The following is an 18,766-nucleotide window of genomic DNA, read 5'->3' as shown; positions in this document are numbered from 1 at the left end:
AGGATATAGGATTAGTTATATACACCCATACTTATGCATAAGAATTAATGGATTAGATTTAATCTCAAATAGACAGTCTATATACTTTAGTATTATAATTAGTGTATTACCTAGGTAAGGTAATACATACATATATATATATATATATATATAAACCTTACACCATCCTCCCCTCGGGAAGATGAAAGGGTGATAAAACAATAAATTAAGTGCAATATTTAAAACTTTTGTTGGACAATTATAAATTACTATAGGAATCTAAAACTCCCACAAAACTATTAATAAAGTTCTTGACAATTATGACTAAAACAAAACCCATAGCCATGGCATAAACATTAGTCGACTACGAAATCCTAATGAATTAATTAAAATTCCATATACAATTGTCAAATGCTCAAATTAATATTGAAGCCATAATTTTGAATTAAAGCAAAGGACTTCAAGAGCCACTACAATCCATAAAACACTATTGTAACAAATAATATTTTTCATCTTTAATTTTTTTTATTAATGATCCTTTAAAATTACATTTAACTCAAACTCACGACCATAAGTAGAACCTACTTATTCATCTTTATTTAGCATTGCATATAGAAAATTGAACTCACTCCATTTGTTTTCCATAACATCTTTACCCCCTCCTTGAAGGAAATTTTTTTTTAAAGCATTAGCTCCATTTAGACTTATTGCACTTGTCCTTACTCTGCCATCTATATTTGGCTTCACTCCATTATCACATCTATTTGATTTCACTGCATTAGAGCTATATGTTTTATTCAAATTTGCTATATTCATCTTCACTTCACAATCCATGTTATTCGTCTTTGCTCCATTATTGTATTCACTCATCTTTATTGTATCATTGGGGTCAAACTCCCATCCATCCCTTCTACCCCCTCCTTTGAAGAAAATAAAATTTGAAATGTCAAAGCATAAAGGAAAAAACAAAAAGAATTAAGTAAAACCATTGTAGAAGAAGAAAAAGTGGATAAAGAAACCTTAAAAAAGGAATTTCCAATAGTTGGCAATTCAGAAATAGAGAAATAAAAAAAAGAACATATGCTCAAAGCTTAAAAAATAGATGACTTTCTATCATAAAATACTTCGGTTATCATAATATAAGGAAAAGATTCACACCATTCAACCTCTTTAACATATAACTTAACAATTAAAACAGGAGAATCAATAAAAATGTCCACATTCATAAAAAAACATATAAACTCCTCAGTAAGAACAATAAAAAAAAGGCTATTAATGGCACTCACAATTAAGGATATGCACTCAAATTAAAACTTTAGCAAAATGATTTAACTTTTGGAATAGGGGATTATTTAACACTAGAACTAATCAAAAGTGTTACTAATGAAACAAAAGCAAGATTCTTAGCTTCATACATATATATATAATATCTAGATTAGTATAGGGAGGATATAAAACACCCATGTCAACACTAAATTGAAAATAAGAATAATAAAAGTCATAAATGATGAATGTGCTAGGAAAAAAAAACATTACAAATGAGGAAGAAATACTAGAAATATAAAAAGGTGATTTAGGTTGAGAAATGAGAAAAGGTTAGAAAAAAGCAAAAGGTAAAAAAAAAAGATCAAATGGCAAATTGAAGGATTGATACATACTTTATGAAATTTCCACTTTATTTCCAAAGTTATCTTTATAATAATTAAGCTTTGCAAAACAATCTAGAATTCACTCAAGCTTAAACACATTGTCTTCCCATAAACTTGATCCTGGAAAATTCTCCAAGAACCAGACTACATCATCTATAACTCGTCAGATATCATAATCATACTTTATATTGACAAGAAATGGCAAAACACCAAGAATAAAACAAGTTGTGTAATCATATCCCACAAAAGTTGAAGACAGTAACACACCAAAAATGGATGCAACACCAACATAATCACACTTTACAACACTAAAAGTTCAATCTAATAGAATAGCATTATCAACCTTAAATGACATACTCCTTAATTAATGATGACGTAATATGGTGGAAGAAGAAAATGTAATGAAGATCAAAAGAAAGAATAAATCTAAGCACAACAATAGCTAAAATTTTAAATCTTACAAAAAGCTAATACAAATCTAAATTTTAAAAAAAATGAAGAAATAAGAATAAAAAACACAATCCCGAACACTTGAGCAAAGCATTGTTAAAAAGCTTTGCCCTTTAAGGACAAATTGCAATGTCCCTCACCTCCACCAGGAATAGATACATTAATTGAGGTTTAAACCCTTGCTTATATATAAGAATGAATTGACTACATTTAGTTCCAAATAAACAATCCATATGCTTTAGTATTATAATTAGTATATTAATTAGTTACTTAGGTAGAGTAATATATATGTATACGTACATATATTTATAAACTCTACTATGTATATTAATGATAATTATTTTATTTTATTAATTAAAAAACATTTAGTATCAAGTAATTGAATCTATATTTAGCTTGAAATTATTTTAAGCTTAGTATATAGTTTAGAAAGTGTATAATAAATATAAAATACATTACTATTTTTATTTGTGCAATGTAAGTTTGATATTATAAATTTTTATTATGATTTATAAGTTTATCTATTTGTTTTAATATTGTAGTTTTTATTAATATTATTAAGAAAATAAGTTTACATGTATACTAAAGACTAGTTGTTCAAAAACTTATATAAACTGATTTTACTAAATAAATACACATGGTATTCATAACATTATTAAAATAATTTATAGAATTAAATTACTTTTAAAATCTATAATAAATTAAATATTAATATTTAATAGTTTATTAAGAAAAATTGCATGATAATGCAAAGAATTATTTTACAATTTAAAGTTATATATAATCATGTAACTAAGGTTCATATCTTTTAGTTATTTTGCTACTTTAATAAAAGATATGTTTAATTATTTTGCAGTACAACACATCACCAACCACCATATGTTGGCAAGTTGCCAAACATATCATAAATACCCTTAGTTCTAAATAACTTATATAAATTAATTTTACTGAGTATATGATATTCATTAATATATTAAGTAATATAGTTAAACTATTGTTTTAAATCTGCAATAAATTAGATAATTTTTTATTTTAAATGCTATTAATTAGGGATAATTTAGAATATTTACTTTTTCCATAATTAAATATATATTTTATTAATGTATTACATCACAAAAATAATTAAATGATATTGATTTGGGTTACATGTATCATGTGAGTACCAAGGCTAGATATTCCATGATAATAGATAACACAACAAAAAATAATAAACACAAAAATAAATAAAAATGGAAAATCAAAAAATATGAAAAACATATAATTTTACCTTACCTTTGCATATGAGTAAATACTTCTTTTTAGTAAGTTTAGAGTTATTGCAACTACATATTCCTTTTAACAACTTACAAGAAAACCTAATTGCATGAGAAACCATAATATTGTGGATGGTTGGGATTCGGTCTTCCGGAAGAGTAAGATGATCCAACGGCTGGGATCGGCGAAGGCGAGGCAAAGGAGATAAAGGACTAGCCATGGCCAGCAGCCATGGCTTCCGATTCCGGAATTAGGGTTGTGAGAGCCGTTGGATCGAGATGACAAGGGACCTGGGTATTTTTCGTTTGGCGCTAGGGCTCGAGCACAAGAAGAAGCGATGGAGGTGCTGAGGCGCTCTGGATCGTCGCTACCGATTGCTGCGGCACGCCTAGGAAATCGCAATCACAATCTCCTCGCCTCGCTCAAGAATCGTCCGCCCGGCGCTGCTCGCAGCGCCATTGCGCAGAGTGGGGTTTGTCGTGAATCGGAATCCAGGACAAGAATGTGAGGGATTTGGAGCAGCATTTTGCGAGCGGCATGGAGGATCACATCATGGAGAACGATGGCGAGCCTTGCCCTCTCATCGGCTTTAGGGCAGTTTGCAACAAGGCGCAGGGCCAGCTTGATCCGGCTTCTCCACACGCACGCAATGCGGCACTGATGCCATTCTTGTTCTACATCCATCCTTCCAATTCCGGGCACTTGCATGTCCTTACCTCGGATTTTCACTACAACACTTGGCACGGGAGCTTCACTTGCGAGTACCTCAATAATCTGGTGAGCTTCTTTCCTTTTTCTTTTTTGTTTGATCGCGATCGTGATCTTCATGGATACAGAAAGAGTCGATTGGCATCAAGGATGGATTTACCACGTATCTTCAAGGCTTGCACGATGGGTTTTCATCGAGCAAAGTTAAAGTCGAGCTGGGAGGACCAGCTAGTGCTGTGGGAGGAGAAGGTGCGCGATTGAATTTTACGTGTTACGTAACTCTCTGTACTTTTCTCTCGTGTAGGTGCTTCCTGTGCGCGCTTAAAGACTTGGATCAATGTGCACGGGGCGGCCAGAGAGGTTGCCCTCGACTTGGAACTCTCTCAAGGACGCTGCGCAAACGATACGATGGGAACTCTCGCCTGGGAGTTGTTTGACTCACTTATGCATGGTAAATTAGCTTCCCCTCGTGGAATAATAGCTTATCCTTGTTGTTTTGCAGCCAAGGGTCAAATTTCTCATCTCGAGAGAGCTTTGAAGGAGGAAAAGGTGTGTCTAGCTGACTACTTCAATGGTTTACGTGAGTGTTGCGTCTTACAGGAAAAATGTGCCAAAGTACTAGATGCTGTTGTACAGGGCAAGCCAACTTCCGTTCACTTCATCTCGAGTAAAGCTACAAACTGGCGGCCTGATGTTTCTCCTCCTCTGGCGACGCTTATTCAGGTAGGAGGATCAGTTTACTAGGAGGCTGGTCTGGTTATTAACCGCAGAAGTTTTCTTGTAACAAGCCATCCAGGTCACTTATCAACTGTAGCGAAGGAAGAGTAAATTCTACTCGTTCATCGGCTTTGAAGCTTGCGGCAGCTAATCGCTATGGGAGGACCACCAAAGTAGAAGGTAGATACCAGGAGAAGTCGTATACAAGTGTGCATTCAGGTCGTATGTCGAAAGTTTTGCTTGGTTGCTCTCAACTAAACTGTTTGCAATCGTCCGGGACTCATATACTTCTTATACTTTTGCAGTTTCCGACAAGAAAGAGGAAGGGATTATTGGTGAGAGTCATATGGCTGATAGGAAGGATGACGCGCTTTTAACACCTGGGCCTTTAGAATCTGCTGCATGCAGTCCATTGGGCTCGGAAATGCTCAATTTTGTTGGCGACAAACGTAAAGTGGAAAACTCCGAGGAAGTAAACTCTGGTGTAATGACATGGGCCAGGTTAGTTCATTTTCTTCTTTCCGCGTGGTGTTTAGAGCGCTTTTTCCTTTTTTTCTTTTTTGCAGGCGCCACTACATGGAATGGCGAAAAGAGCAAGGTTTGCCAGAAAAGCAGATAGAAGATATGCCGTTGAACGAGTTTGCTGATAGCCTGGTCAAATTCTTTCTCATGGTAAAGAAACGCAACGGGAGTTTGTTTCCTTCTGAAAGGTAGCTTCATTGCTCTTGTTCCTAGACAATCGTGGTTTTCTTGGGCAGTTTGAAGAGTATGTTTCGGGCTTTTGTTCGGATATTGCGCTCTCACTACAGATCACTCTATTTGCAAGGCAAGTACGACGGGCCTACTGTTGATGCAAGCAAGGATATCATCTTCGAGAAGGCTCGGCTAGCATGTTTAGAGGCCATGAAATACAGCATCATTCACGGAGGTAGTGCAAAGAAGAGGAGAGTAAACGACAGGGGCCCTGCATCTGAAGAGGACATATTGCATCATCCTGCCAATCAGACGACGCATGCTCATGGTCTGGCCAGGCGGCTTTGCTACTACCTCATTCACAGATTTCGAATATTTGGCTATATGGAGCTCTATGACACCACCGACCTTGAGTTTCGCCGGAGTTCTGACGAGAAAGGAAACATTTTCTGGGAGTAAGTAGTATCGTCTGCTATGTTTTCATCGTAGTGACGTTCACTGACTTGTGCAGATACGACGAACGCCGGGCAATGAAGTTCAAAAACAAAGAAGTTTTCCGAGAAATCGTCCGTTCCTTCGAACTGGACGTCGTCGAATGCCTGGATAAGTACTACATGCATTTGCCATCCAAGCCCATCGAGGACGAGCCGCGGCGATTGTTTCTAACGCCAATCAGCAAGCCTCGTTCGAATGTAAGTCTTTCTATAAAAGCTTTAAGCTCTCAAAACATCTTTCTTTTTCTCCCAGGTGTGGTTCTGTCACCAAAACATCAGTGCCAAGACCCTGAGGTCGTGGTATAGATACATGGCGCCTACGTCAAAGGGATCGACCATCCCACAAAACCACACTCTAAATCTAAACCAGCCAAGGTACAGTTCTAAGCTTCTGGTGAGACACACATTGTCATCGCGTTTGCGTTTCTAGGAACGTCAAGCCTTGTGCCATGGACATGGACGAAATGGCCTCGGAAGGTCCCATGGAGGAGGAGCTCACGAAGGTGACTCGAGAGCACCACCACCCGGAGTTTGGGAGAGGTGGTGGCAGCGATGCCGAGGAAGCCAACACTGACAACGACGAAGAGATTACAGACACGGAGCTCCCGGAAGGCGCGGACGGGAGCAACCAAGTCGACCCATCGGCATCCGACTTGGAGGAGATCACTATGTGAAGAAAACTCTCCTCTCGCTCGCTTCTCTCGGTTTGTTGGTGGAGTCGCAAAACTTACTTTGTTCTAACCAGTGCTATCTAGCTTTTAGTTGTGTTCGCAGACACACGCAGACACACAGATACACAGAGATTGATTGACCATCTGTACAATAGCTAAGAAGTACAAACGAATCGTTTTGGTTTTCGATACATTCTTTCGTTCTCTTCTTTCTTTGGCCATGAAAAAAAATCGAAGTAAACGAGCTATTGATCTTAGATGAATTGGCAGCTTGATCTTTCTCGCTCCATGACTTGTTGGAGTAAACGTGGTTGGCTAGTGATGATACAATCCACAGCATGATGAAGCATTTTCAGCATATCGGCTTCTTCGTTCACAGTCCAGGCATAAACCACTTTGTCGGCCCTGCGAAAATGGAAACTTCAGAAAATGGTAACTTTCAAGAGAGACTATATGCACTTGTGAATTGTAGAAACCATTCTTTTGTCGATGAGCCCATGGAAAACTCCAACAACGGTAGCGGAGCTTATCCTCAGAGGTTTTCTCATCTTTTGGGTGTCCATGACAATGTAGCCTGCCTGAAACAGTAACAAGCAGAGTGATTTCCAAGTTTTTTCTTCTTATGGAGTTTAGTCTCACCCATGCTTGTGATTCACGTTTGTAGGAACGAACAACGTCGTCTACCTTTGACCAGACGATGCAATTCCTGCAGTGAGTTCTATCCACCTGTTTAGAGGTGTTTTTATAAGAAAAGCACCAGCTTAAATTGAAACTTGTAATACCGTGGACTTGATTTCAGCTGCAAGATCTTTTGCACGCAGCGACGGCCCAACTTTGACATCGACTACGACATGTTTGAGGAATCTGGAAACATACTGCACGAAGGTGAGGCTAGAAAACAAAAGTGAACAAGAGAATTACTCACTCTTAATGCGTTCTCGAGGCTTGGGACTTTTTGGCCTTGAAACTCGTCAGGAAAGCCACGAGCAGCATTGAGCTCTTGAATCTGGAACTAGAAATAGTTTAAGAACAAAGCTTTCCAATCGAAGAAACAATATTTGCACCTGTTCAAAGGTGAGATCACCAACACGAAGGCCAGAAGTATTAGCCATGTCGTTCAGCTCTCTGAAAATGACCAAAACAAAAGAAAAAATGGTTTTTTTTTAAGATGCAAAGCATTAGATGAAAGCTTACCTGTCGTGCAAGGCCACCAAAACTCCATCTTTGGTCTGCGATGAGTCAATCTCCATGCAATCAACTCCAGCATCTAGAGCAAGCTTGTAAGCTACAAGCTGTAAGAAAATAAAGTCATAGATGAAAAGAAGAAATGGAACAATAGATCCAGATGAAGTGAGAAAAGAAATTCTTACAGTGTTAGGAGGAGCTCTTGAGGTGTCACCACCGTGAGCACAAACTAGCGGAGGCTTCTCTATCCATTCGCATTCTTTCGATCCTTCCTATAGCAAAACGAAACAAAGTTTTCATCTACATTTTGTCACAAACTTCCTTACTTGATTCAAGCGGCTGTAGAAGAAGAAGATCGGCAGCAGCGCCATCAATCCCAGGCCCAACAGCAGATAGACAAAACCACGAAACCCAAACTTGGATCCAACAACACTCTTCTTCCTCCTCCTCCATCTCGGATCCATCTACCCTAGGAAAAGTACGAAGCAATGGCCGGTAGCTTTCATGTTATATCGGAAAAAAAAATGGTACACAAGGTTTTTCGCGAAAAAAACAATTAACCAAGAGACATTGCTATCTTAGCTCTTTGACAGGACCTTCGTTGAACAAGGCTGTGTGGAAGTCATCGTAGAGCTGGGCGCTCACACTCACCTGTTCGTGATAAATATTTAGAGCTCAGAGAGAGAGAAAGAATTCTTCTCAAACCTTGTAAGATGTTGGACTACGAATTCGCATATGATCCGGACGCATTGCAGCCAGCTGCTGGCGACAGTACTCTCGCGTTTCTTTGAGCGATGGCAATTCTTTTTCTGTAAATTTGAAGAAAAACTTGAGGAAAACGATGGATTTTTACCAACTTGCCTAGTGATCCCTTCCAGTAGCACTGGAGCAGAGGCTCCACTCGTTTTGGAACCACGTAAACTTTGTTGAGATTGAATGGATGCCGGCAAAGAACTGGTTCGTCAACCTGAGAGAGGAGACATCACTCTCCTTGTTAGAATCTCTCCGATTTGGGAGAAAACAACTTACTTGAGGAGCCGGCTCCTCGTCCTTTTGCATCAAATCTACCAAAGCAAAGCCTTGCTCGCCGTAAAGCCTGTAGCACTGTTTCTTGCAAGGAATGGTGACTTTGGCCACGTCCTCGGAGATTTTGATCCGGGAGTGGCCATTTACTTCCACGAGCTTGTAAATGCAACCCAGCGCTGGCTGCTTGTAGCACGTCACCAGCTGAGTTCCAATCCCAAACCCATTGATCTCGTCAGCCTGGACGCAAATTTTGAGGAATCAAATCAATCGCTGATTCAACGAGGTATTTTGTGATCTTTGAAACGCTGCTGCTTGCCTGCTTTGTCAAAGCGTCGATGGTGTCCTCGTTTATATCATTGCTCGCGATTATCGTTGTGTTTCCAAAGCCTGAGATGTTGAGTTCTTCCTCGACGTTGCGAAAGAAAGCCCTGGCTTGCTTTGAGAGGTACGACAGGTCTCCAGAATCCAAGCGTATGCCACGGGCCTTGTATCTGAGATTAATACCAAAGTTTATGTTAAGCATGTACGAATTAGCTTTGAAGGAATGATAATTTTCAGAGTTTAGCAATGAAAAGCTTACCCCAGGCTATGGAGTGCCAATGCAACTGCACAAAAGTTTGGAACGCCACTTTTCATCACCTGAAAATAAAGGTCAAAACCATCTTAAGATGTATGTATTTACGTCGTATGTATCGACGAGGGCAAGAAATCCCTCCGGAAATGCCAATGCATACGATCCAAATGCCGCGAGTTCGCTCTCGTTGGTCTCTTTTACATGAAGAGATTCCACGGCCTGAAAAAAAAAGAAAAACAAAACAAAAATGAAGACAAAAATATAACAAATAAACAGAGAAAAAAGAATAAAACTTTGCCTTGAGTTTGCTAAGCCAATGCTGTATCCTCGTGCCAAAGTCTTTGCAAAATTTTGTATTTTCAGAAGTGCGAGACAACGCAATCTCATCAAGGCCCTGTTATTAAAATCAAAACCATGGAAACAGAAAAAAAAAATAAAAAACATGTGAATATCGGAGGATGAGATTTTTACCATGAATGAGCTCACGAAAGCATGCGAATGTGTTCCACCCACTGGTACTCCAAAAAGCCGTCCAGCCTCGAGATTACTGTAAAGAGACAGAATTTCTAGAAGAAAATTCGTGAAAGCTGGACCACCTTGTGAAGTCAAAGCCACCCAAGTAGCAGTACTTCGATGCACTGATGCTACCATCTGGGCCCTGGAATTTAGAAGAAACCAAAAGTTTAGATCGAGTTCTCTGTGAAAGCTCTGGAAAACTTTAGCTACTTGGGCTCGACGAAGGCCAAATTCAAGCAAAACTTTGGAGCTTCCGGCAACGAGCCTGTATCTTGCGGCATTTGTAGCGACGAGAGATGCGTAATTCACAAGCGCCAAGAAAGTTGTCTCGAGCAATTGCACCACCTGCAAGACCAAGATCACTACGAAGAAAAATGAGGCCTTTTTCGTTTTACCCAAAGAGGCCCCTCGATTCGTATCAATGGAACCCGCGGAAAAACCACTGTTCCCTCTGGAATCGCATGGATGATCACTCGCGAGCAGTCGAGCTCTTTCAAGCTCCCGAAGAACTCTTCCTGGAAAATTCACTAGAGGATCTCTACGCGATCGAGAAAACTTACACTACCTCCACATAAGAAGGCATGACACTCCGCAAGTAATCGATCCCAGAGTCCTCAAACCCGAAATTGGCAACGAAACGAAGGCATTCCTCCAGCCCCGCGAAGACTGTGAATTCGCCCCCGAATGGAGGCTTGCAGTGGCACAGATCAAAGCTGGAAGAAGAAACGAACCGAATCGGCGAGAGAAAAGGATCGAAATTGGATTACACTGCGCGATCGAGGTGCTTGCCAGCCTTCCAGTACGCGTACGCTGTAGTTACGTGGTACATCTCATTGAGCAAAGAGGAAACCATTGGATTCGTGGGCCGAGCTATCATTTTGTCCAAAACCCTAATAAATTTCTACTCCATGGTAGAATTTATATGATCCGTGCGTGTTGATCGATTCCTTGACAAGTGCCAGCCACGTAGAAAGCACTTCTTTTCTTTGATCGACCACTCCACTGTGATCGAATTTCACAAGAACAATCACAGTTGCGCGAGTTGGATTGAATTAATCGAATCGATTTGGATTAATTGCCTATGGATTGGAATCTGGAGAGTTTTCAAATTCGCGCTCTAAAACCCTAGCTATGGCATTGTGTTCTTCTGCGATCTATGGAGCGCCTTCCTCTTCCAGGTACCATTACAATTTCCCCGGCATGCCGCCAGCGCCCAGCTTCTTGTCGAGATTCTGGCTCTGGCAGCACAAGGAAGCGGATCATCGCAGCGTCATGCCCTCGGCGGAGCAAGAATCCCGTGCCAATGCCGCCAGTGCTGCCATCGCCGCGTCCTCGCCCGGCCGGAACAGCCGCCAGATCGAGGCGCTCATCGCGGCAAGGGTGATTCTCAGCATTCTCGCCAGCGCGCCCTGCCCCGAGCACGCGAAATCCAGCCTCGCGCTTCACGTCCGCTGCCTGTCTCGGGAGATTGCGTGGAGAGTGCTGGAGAGGATCGATAATCCCGACTTGGCGGTGGTGTTCTTCGACTGGGCAGAATCGCTGCCGTCCTACCACCACAGCGTCTACGCTTGCAATGGTATGCTCCAGATCTTCGTGGATTCTAAGAGGCATCGCCATGGGTATGAGTTTTACAGGCACAGGCTGCTGGGGAGCTACGCAGTGAACGAGGTCAGCTATGGCATCCTCATGCAAGGATTTTGCAAGGCCGGAGAGTTCCAGCAAGCTCTAGAGTTGCTGGACGAGATGAAAAGCAATGGAGTTCGTCCCAACGTGGTGATCCACACGACCATCATCCGGGGCCTGTGCACCGCAGGGAAAGTCTCGCAAGCTTTGCTACACTTTAGAAGGATTGGAGAGGACTGTGCTCCAAACGTCTACACTTACAGCATTCTCGTGGACGCTCTTTGCAAGTCGGGCCAGCCTCATGAAGCGTATGGGCTGGTGACGGAGATGGTGAAGAAGGGGTGCTCTCCAAACGTGGTAACTTACAATGCGCTCATCGATGGGTTTCGCAAGCTGGAGAGGCTGGACGAGGTCTTGATGCTGCTCAAGGAGATGTCTCAGCGGGGGTGCCGGGCGGATGTCATAACTTACACGATGATCTTGGATATCTTCTGTAAGAACAATAGCATCGACGAGGCTTACAGGCTGCTCAACGCGCTGGAGAAGAGGAACGTCGTCACTTACAACAGCCTCTTCACCGCACTTTCCACCGCCGAGGGTGACAGAACGACCGAGGCTTTAAGTCTCCTGGAGAAGATGATCCAGGAAGGAACTCGGCCGAACCAGGTGAACTACCGGACAGTGCTGCTGATGCTGTGCAAGAACAGCAGGCTAGACGAGGCTTACCAGGTGCTGCTATCGATGTATAGCCAGGGATGCAAGACCGACGACGTGAGCTACAAAATCCTGGTTGTGGCGTTTGCAAGTGCCGGGAGAACCTATGACAGCCTCGAGCTCCTGGGACGGATGCTGGGAAGTGGCTACATCCTCGACACCAAAACCATGAACGTTGTGATTCACAAGTTTTGCAAGGCCGGGGACTTGCATGAGGCTCACCAGCTCTTTAAGTCGATGTGCCAGAGGGGATCCATTCCCAGCAACGTTACTTACAACACTCTGATCGGAGCCTTCTGCAAGGCGCAACAGCCCGACACCGCCGTGAAGCTGCTCCACCAGATGATTCAAGCCGACTTCAAGCCAAACGTCATCACCTACAATTCCATCATCAAGTCCTTCTGCAGGGAGCAGCGGGAGGAGGAGGCTCGAGGGATTTTCCAGATGATGGTGGACAGCGGATGCTTCCCGGATCGCGTCTCGTACACCACCTTGAAGATATCCAAGAACGACGCTGCGATATACGACCAAAAGGTACACGACACATGCTTGAGGAAGCATGTCGATCCACAAGGAGACAAGTAAGCTTTCTACTTTTCAATTCTCACTCGTCGGCATAAGGTAAGGCAGGATGCAACTTCCAAGCAGATTGTTCTTAACAGTTGCACTCGCACGGATGGAAATTTGTCAGACGGGTGTTCGCGGCAAACGTGGACAAACAGGAAGTTGATACAAAAAGTCGTCGCCCGAGCCCGACAGTGCCCGACCCAGTTTGAAGCAGCGTAGTGAAAAACGCGCTCGCCACAAGTTCATCGAGTCAACGTTTGAACAGTCCCAGGCACGGTCAAGACTCGTAAGCAAAATGCTCTTTCACCGCCCTAAGCCGCGCTGTTTTCTCTACAGGAGAGCTTGGAGCTTTTGCAGCTGGGAGCTGGGAGCTGGGAGCTGGGAGGTCGACGAACAAGTCAGAGCATAGAAGATTTAGCCCTGTAAGTCAGAGCGGCTGCAAAGTTCTCAGGATTCACAGGGAAGACATCACAGGTGTAGAGTAGCGGTAGAGTAGCATGATAGCGGAGCGGAGGAAATGGAGAAAGGAGGAGGATGCCACAGCGATGGGCAGGAGCCCACCGTGTGGGATTATGTAGTGGTGAGCGTCATAGCGGTAGGCTGTGTGATACACATAGCTGGGAACACGATACTGATTAGGCGCAGGGACTACAAGCCGATACATGCCAGGGGTGTGTGGCTAACTTCGCTGAGCTCGGTCGGGGGATTGATTTGGGTGCTAGCCACTGTCGTCGTTATGAAGCACTTCCCGCGGGTGAACAAGAGACCATTCAACATATGCTCGCTGTGGACGTTTTGGCTCCAGGCTTGCTTTGGGTTTGCTCTCTGGCTCAATTGCCTCACCGTTCGAATGGGGCAGCTCTATTTGGTGACCATCAGGAAAATGCGTGTGCTCAGGCAAGACCGTCTCAAGCTCACTGTCCTTCCTCTCGTCGTTCTGCTCTCCCCTACGATCGTCATCTCGACTTTTGCGTCCGCTAAGGGTGCCGTCAAGTAAGTCTCCTTTTTTTTTTCCTTTTTTTTTTCTTTTTCTTTTTCTTTTTTTTCTGTTTCATACTTTTCTAATGCTTGCTTGGCGCCGCTTGTTTAATCGCAGGTACTGTCCTGACCTGCAAGACTGCGTTGTCCACCAGAAGGCGTTTGCCATTGTCACCATCTGTATGCTTCCTCTATACTCGCTGATCTTTTTCTGGTTTGCTTTCCAGCTCCGAAACATCATGTCTCAATGGAACGAGTTCCGGTAAGCTCTTTAAACTTTCATCTCTTGCGCGTGTCATTCAACTCGACCGTGTTTTGTGGAGCAGACAGATTCGAATCGGTGGGATCATGTCGTTTTTCCTTTTCCTTCTCTCGGTGGTGACTTTGGCGGCCAAGACTTACTGCAATCCCAGAGGTCGGGCCTTTCTCTCGCTCGCTGTAGCAGGGGCAGTGTTTTATTACTTCTGGGCTCGCAACTGGGAAGTTATCTACAACGTCATTTGCAACGAGGAGGAGTACTTCCGAAATTTCGCTAACGATCTAAACAGATTGTCCGAACGATCCAGGTTACTTTAGCTTTTCACCGTTTCAAGCTTTTCTTTTTACTGCTTTCAGTAACATCAGGGAATTTTTCTTACAGGTCATCCCACTTCGAGCGCAATCCCATGGAGAGACTGGTGTTAGTAACGAAAGAGGACGCGAGGAGCGCCCTGCAAGAGCTAAAAGCGCTCCAAGACGACGTCTCCAGTCTCACCCAGACCCACGCACAGTTGCAAAGGGACGTTTGTGGTGGAAGCGTTACTCCAGTTCCCACTGAGGCGATCGAGATGTCGACAATTCTTTGATTCTTTTCCGAAACTAGAAAACTGGTTCCGTGATTTGCTTTGCTCTTCCCGTCGCTGCAAAGCATTCTCAGTGGTGTCAAGAAAAGAAAGAAAAATCTTAACAAAGTACGAGCTTACCTCGGGCAACTCAAACAAAGGAGGAAGGCGTCACCTTTCATTCGTGAAATACGTGTGGCAGCGTGACAAAGCCTCGCAACTGGTGTCTCAATTCGGCAGCTAGCGCTATTGATTCCTCTGCGGGTTTGTTTTTCGCTGCCAAGACAGCCGCAAGGTATCTGTCTCTCGTTTCTTCCATGCTCTGTTCATCCATGAAAGCTTGCATCGATCACTCGGAACTAAAGCTTTGATTGACGATCTTACCTCGCAGCTCATGATCATCATCTGATCCGGTTGTGGCACAAAATGTGGACTTCCCGCTATTTGGTTCTCATATCTGAGCGCTGCTACCTCAAACCGGAGATCATCCATGTCGCTTTCCATCTGCGAGTGCTTGTGTTCTCGTTTTGCCAACTCGTTCTGCAACCCCTGGATCAAGAGTTTCATGTTTCCCATCTCCACCTATAAGAGAGAGAAGGTAAGAACAAAAACAGAGAATCTATGACTTACGTGTTTCTCGGAGAGTTGGTGCTGGAGCGAATGCAGGAGAAAATCCCTCCTTAGCAATTCCGTGTGGAGGAAGTCGACCTTGTTCCGAAGATCCGAGATCTCGGCCTCTTCCAGGAGTTTGATGTCCGACTGCGCCGACTGCTTGATGGATTGGAGCAATCCCTCCTTGTCTCGTACCTTTAGCTTGAGCTCCTCCACCTGGCTCTGGAGCTTTAGGAGTTCCACCTTGTTGAGCTTCATCGATAGATCCGGCTCATCTCTCACACTCTGCTCGATCGGCTTCGGCTGGAGCACCTCTTCCGCGTTTAGCTGCTTGTTCTTCTTCAATTTCGCCGGACAATTTAGCGCCTGTCGTTTGGTTCTAGGAAACAGTTAGCAAAGATCTGGATTGCGGGATTGATTTCTACCTTTTGCGCTGGAGCTCGAGTATACACCAGGCGTCCACGATGCGTGAAACCACGATGGTCGTTGCCGGCCCGATCCTACAAAACAGAGAGAGAGAGCGCGAGGAATTTAATTTTTTTCTCTCCATGTTTTTGCGGGCTCGTCGATCCAGGGTCCACAAACCATGAATATCTGCGTCATTGGAATCATCTCCTTGTCGGTGCTGCGCCCCCCTAGTGGATCCACCTCGTCAAGCTTCCACGGCGCCATTCCAGACGAGCAGCACTCCCCATTGCTGCTACAGTCGCTGCTGGAGAGGAATTGCGAGTTCCCTGCCACGGAAACAGGGGAGTCGTCGCTGCCAGCGGCATTGGGAGTGGGCGACGGCGAATCCGACGCGTAATATAGCTCCGATCGCCTAAAACAGGACAATTCAATCGTCGCTGGAGGTGGAGAGGAAGAAGAAACCCCCGACATTTCACAGGAAGAACGTCAATACCTCGGAACTGGCATTGGCGCTGCTCGCAAACCCTTGCAATCTCTCAAGAAAAATCCTCCAGCCGGAGCTCTAACCGATCGCGACACGGAATTTCGGAAGCGATCCCTCCTGGATCGCACTCGCGCTCGCGCTACCGCATTCGGTCATCCCATAAACCCTAATAGCAGGCACAATATATTGGAGTGATCGCTGTACGGAAGGAAAGAGCGGCGAGATCAACAGAGGCATGAGAGAAAGAAAAGATGGGCGGTGACGAGCGTGACGGGCACAAGAAAAGCACAACCGTCGATTAAGCCGTAGGTCCAATCCATCGATTCGATCGACAACCGCTGGATTCAAGCAAAAATCAAAACCGTCGATTCATCGCAAAGATCACAACCGTTAGAGTCACTTCATCGTAGCCGTACAACACGAGCCGGGGCGACATGTGGTGTGCCGTGTAACACCCTCATTGACAAAAGTTGGAGTGGTGGAGTGGTGGGATGTAAGCGGAAATTGCGATACAGATTCATATGTCACAAAAGGCTCCCACATTAGATCGACATCCAAACAGCAAAACTGCGAACTTGTGATAGTTTTTCTTTTGAGATTATATATTTCCAAGAGCGAATGTTCTCTAGAATGACAACAAGATATCAAGTTGCTTCGTTTCCCTGTGGTTGTTCCTCTTGAACTTCTCTTCTCCGTTTCCCCTTGTTTGGGAATCTGCTGTGGAGTTGGGCACCTTTATGTTTTTCCACTGGCATGACGAACAATGAAACCATCTGGATAATCCGTTGATGTTTCGAAGTCGGAAGAAAATGTAACGACAACCAATTCCGTCCCGTCATGTTATCTCACAAATCCCCGATATATCAATCATAACATAAACCTTGAGTGGTTCAGAAAACAGGGGCCAATACTGGGCGTTTTGCCTGAATCTAGATAGTACAAGTAGCCTAAAACAAGTAGGAAAACACATTTAATTTTATCTACTTTTCAAGATGCAAACGTTTTGTGGTCCCAAAATACCATGCCAAATACTAATCAACGAAGCATCTGACACCAACAAGGTCCCACATTGGTAGATGCCAGGTTCGAGCAAGGAGCATATTGACCTGCAAACACATTCATGTCACGTAATAGAAACAGATCCAAGTCACAGACTTGTAGAACTCATTCTTCAGACGATGCTCGTATGGGGGGTGGTATCTGCCTCATTTGCTCGACCCCATGAAAAGCTGTCTCGTAACACCTTGAACGAGAAGTGCTCTAAAACCAAGGAACTGCTTGATTTCCCATAGCATTTACCTCAGCTACAGGCAATATACCCTTGTAGACGCGCCTGAAGAAAACACATTCGTGCACTCTAGAAGAATTTCCCCGCGTACTTTTCATAAGCTGGCCATGCAGACGTAGCTCATGGACCGTGTCTTGCATCTCTTGTCAAAGCGAATCATACGACACCTGCAACCAAGGACATTTCAAACAGATAAAGATGGATGCATACCCCAAGATTCGCAAGTAAGCACACTATAAAGGAACGGTAAACACAAGAGGGACTATCAACTTTGTCGTAGAACCTGTATACCCTGTCACACTACTTCAAGACACAGTCAGCTTACGACTATATGCTCTGACATTCGGCAAAATGGTCTTGAGATCGGTCGTCTGCAGCCTGTGGATGAAGTACTCACTTAGCCAGCTCGGCCTTTCTGTCCCAATCCCAGTGCCCGCAAGCCAATCCAAAATTTCCGCCATAAATCCTGTCTGCTTATCGGATAAATGGATAATCCAATCTCGTAATTCATCACCAAGGTCTTTCAATCCGAAGTACCGCATCCATGCTCCTCATCACTGAATTGCAAAGAAAAACCATGAGTCATAACCACCTGAAGGCCTAGAAAATTACATGCATAAAATCCTTGAGCAGATGCTTACCTTGAGAGAATCCGATTGCTGTCCAAACTATCCCACCTGTTGTTGGGACGTGTTCTGCTCCTCATCCCGGCGCCCTGGTCCTCAGAGTTTTCCATAACATAGTCACGGCCAAATGCAGCCTGGGCTTCATCAACTATAAGAAGCCTTTTCGGACCACCGGGGCCAAGGAGATCCGTCGCCTCAACATCTCTAGCACTGGGAAATCAATTCAAGTCAAAGTGCAGACGCTACACTCACCATACGTGAAGCTGCTTGCAAGAAGGTTATGTCATTGACGGTAGCACTTCAGCCTCTTCGTGCTCGACTAGCGCTAACCTACAGGGTCCCTTCGCTCGTCCCTTCGGCTTCTTCTAGAGATTGTTTCGAGAGTTAGCCAACGATTCCTCCTGCCCAGCTTCGCTTTCTGCCTCGATCATGGCTTCGGCTTGAGTCTTGTTAGCGCCCAGACTTTGAACCACGTTTTGCTCAGCCACAACCTCGGCACCGCGTATCATGTACAGCACTACCTCCGCCATGGTTCTCGAATTCGATCTCCTAAAGCAAAGTTCGCTCGACATGTCCGTGTGAACCTGGCGGCCTCCGCAGTAGTGTCTGGGTCCCCGAAGAAAGAAGGCTAGATCAGCCGAATGTATCCAAACGTTTTGAAGTGACGAGAGGACGAGTAAGAAAGGATTAGAAGTCCGGTGACTATACAAATGTTTATCTATCTAATGA

At 43.9% G+C, this 18,766-nt stretch overlaps 6 protein-coding genes across 11 annotated transcripts; 3 read left to right on the top strand and 3 right to left on the bottom strand.

Moving 5' to 3' along the window:
* The first annotated feature begins 3,536 nt into the window (after nucleotides 1-3,536).
* LOC9657420 lies at nucleotides 3,537-6,806 on the top strand. 4 transcript variants are annotated; one of them, XM_024679253.1, is made up of 13 exons: nucleotides 3,537-4,109; nucleotides 4,169-4,289; nucleotides 4,345-4,491; nucleotides 4,543-4,589; nucleotides 4,641-4,763; nucleotides 4,829-4,976; nucleotides 5,063-5,092; nucleotides 5,150-5,258; nucleotides 5,324-5,467; nucleotides 5,516-5,905; nucleotides 5,962-6,142; nucleotides 6,198-6,319; nucleotides 6,375-6,806. In XM_024679253.1, exons 1-13 carry the CDS (start codon nucleotides 3,870-3,872, stop codon nucleotides 6,616-6,618), a joined length of 2,046 nt encoding a protein of 681 aa, XP_024535021.1. In that variant the 5' UTR covers nucleotides 3,537-3,869; the 3' UTR covers nucleotides 6,619-6,806. The 4 variants fall into 4 exon arrangements, with proteins under 4 accessions (XP_024535021.1, XP_024535019.1, XP_024535022.1 ...); XM_024679254.1 differs by having other exon boundaries at nucleotides 3,539-4,109; nucleotides 4,829-4,937; XM_024679251.1 differs by having other exon boundaries at nucleotides 3,538-4,109; nucleotides 5,063-5,258.
* LOC112347809 (glycerophosphodiester phosphodiesterase GDPD4-like) lies at nucleotides 6,761-8,281 on the bottom strand. Of its 2 annotated transcripts, none has more exons than XM_024679256.1 (9): nucleotides 8,127-8,281; nucleotides 7,986-8,072; nucleotides 7,810-7,907; nucleotides 7,680-7,740; nucleotides 7,541-7,627; nucleotides 7,398-7,490; nucleotides 7,255-7,341; nucleotides 7,075-7,193; nucleotides 6,761-7,020 (listed from the first exon to the last, which is right to left on the bottom strand). In XM_024679256.1, exons 1-9 carry the CDS (start codon nucleotides 8,262-8,264, stop codon nucleotides 6,870-6,872), a joined length of 921 nt encoding a protein of 306 aa, XP_024535024.1. In that variant the 5' UTR covers nucleotides 8,265-8,281; the 3' UTR covers nucleotides 6,761-6,869. The 2 variants fall into 2 exon arrangements, with proteins under 2 accessions (XP_024535024.1, XP_024535025.1); XM_024679257.1 differs by having other exon boundaries at nucleotides 7,541-7,621.
* A 9-nt stretch (nucleotides 8,282-8,290) lies between these two features.
* Nucleotides 8,291-10,791, bottom strand: LOC9658356 (nicotinate phosphoribosyltransferase 2). Its single transcript, XM_024679255.1, has 14 exons — nucleotides 10,684-10,791; nucleotides 10,482-10,629; nucleotides 10,312-10,431; nucleotides 10,127-10,261; nucleotides 9,997-10,058; nucleotides 9,872-9,947; nucleotides 9,699-9,794; nucleotides 9,509-9,619; nucleotides 9,407-9,465; nucleotides 9,143-9,317; nucleotides 8,830-9,063; nucleotides 8,662-8,767; nucleotides 8,506-8,609; nucleotides 8,291-8,451 (listed from the first exon to the last, which is right to left on the bottom strand). Exons 1-14 carry the CDS (start codon nucleotides 10,767-10,769, stop codon nucleotides 8,374-8,376), a joined length of 1,590 nt encoding a protein of 529 aa, XP_024535023.1. The 5' UTR covers nucleotides 10,770-10,791; the 3' UTR covers nucleotides 8,291-8,373.
* A 203-nt stretch (nucleotides 10,792-10,994) lies between these two features.
* On the top strand, nucleotides 10,995-13,076 carry LOC112340413 (pentatricopeptide repeat-containing protein At1g09900-like). The gene is made up of 2 exons (XM_024679276.1): nucleotides 10,995-12,874; nucleotides 12,945-13,076. The coding sequence occupies exon 1, from the start codon at nucleotides 11,048-11,050 to the stop codon at nucleotides 12,836-12,838; it is 1,791 nt and encodes a 596-aa protein (XP_024535044.1). The 5' UTR covers nucleotides 10,995-11,047; the 3' UTR covers nucleotides 12,839-12,874; nucleotides 12,945-13,076.
* On the top strand, nucleotides 12,975-14,769 carry LOC9657419. 2 transcript variants are annotated; one of them, XM_024679278.1, is made up of 5 exons: nucleotides 12,975-13,106; nucleotides 13,157-13,813; nucleotides 13,917-14,060; nucleotides 14,125-14,364; nucleotides 14,439-14,769. In XM_024679278.1, exons 2-5 carry the CDS (start codon nucleotides 13,338-13,340, stop codon nucleotides 14,641-14,643), a joined length of 1,065 nt encoding a protein of 354 aa, XP_024535046.1. In that variant the 5' UTR covers nucleotides 12,975-13,106; nucleotides 13,157-13,337; the 3' UTR covers nucleotides 14,644-14,769. The 2 variants fall into 2 exon arrangements, with proteins under 2 accessions (XP_024535046.1, XP_024535045.1); XM_024679277.1 differs by lacking the exon at nucleotides 12,975-13,106 and having other exon boundaries at nucleotides 13,134-13,813.
* LOC9657418 lies at nucleotides 14,627-16,268 on the bottom strand. The gene is made up of 6 exons (XM_024679279.1): nucleotides 16,133-16,268; nucleotides 15,817-16,051; nucleotides 15,657-15,731; nucleotides 15,250-15,597; nucleotides 15,004-15,201; nucleotides 14,627-14,941 (listed from the first exon to the last, which is right to left on the bottom strand). The coding sequence occupies exons 1-6, from the start codon at nucleotides 16,144-16,146 to the stop codon at nucleotides 14,798-14,800; spliced, it is 1,014 nt and encodes a 337-aa protein (XP_024535047.1). The 5' UTR covers nucleotides 16,147-16,268; the 3' UTR covers nucleotides 14,627-14,797.
* Between the last annotated feature and the right edge of the window lie 2,498 nt (nucleotides 16,269-18,766).

The sequence above is a fragment of the Selaginella moellendorffii genome, unplaced genomic scaffold (assembly GCF_000143415.4).
Source record: "Selaginella moellendorffii unplaced genomic scaffold, v1.0 SELMOscaffold_24, whole genome shotgun sequence".
Taxonomy (NCBI): Eukaryota; Viridiplantae; Streptophyta; class Lycopodiopsida; order Selaginellales; family Selaginellaceae; genus Selaginella; species Selaginella moellendorffii.
This window is presented reverse-complemented; position numbering and strand designations above follow the sequence as displayed.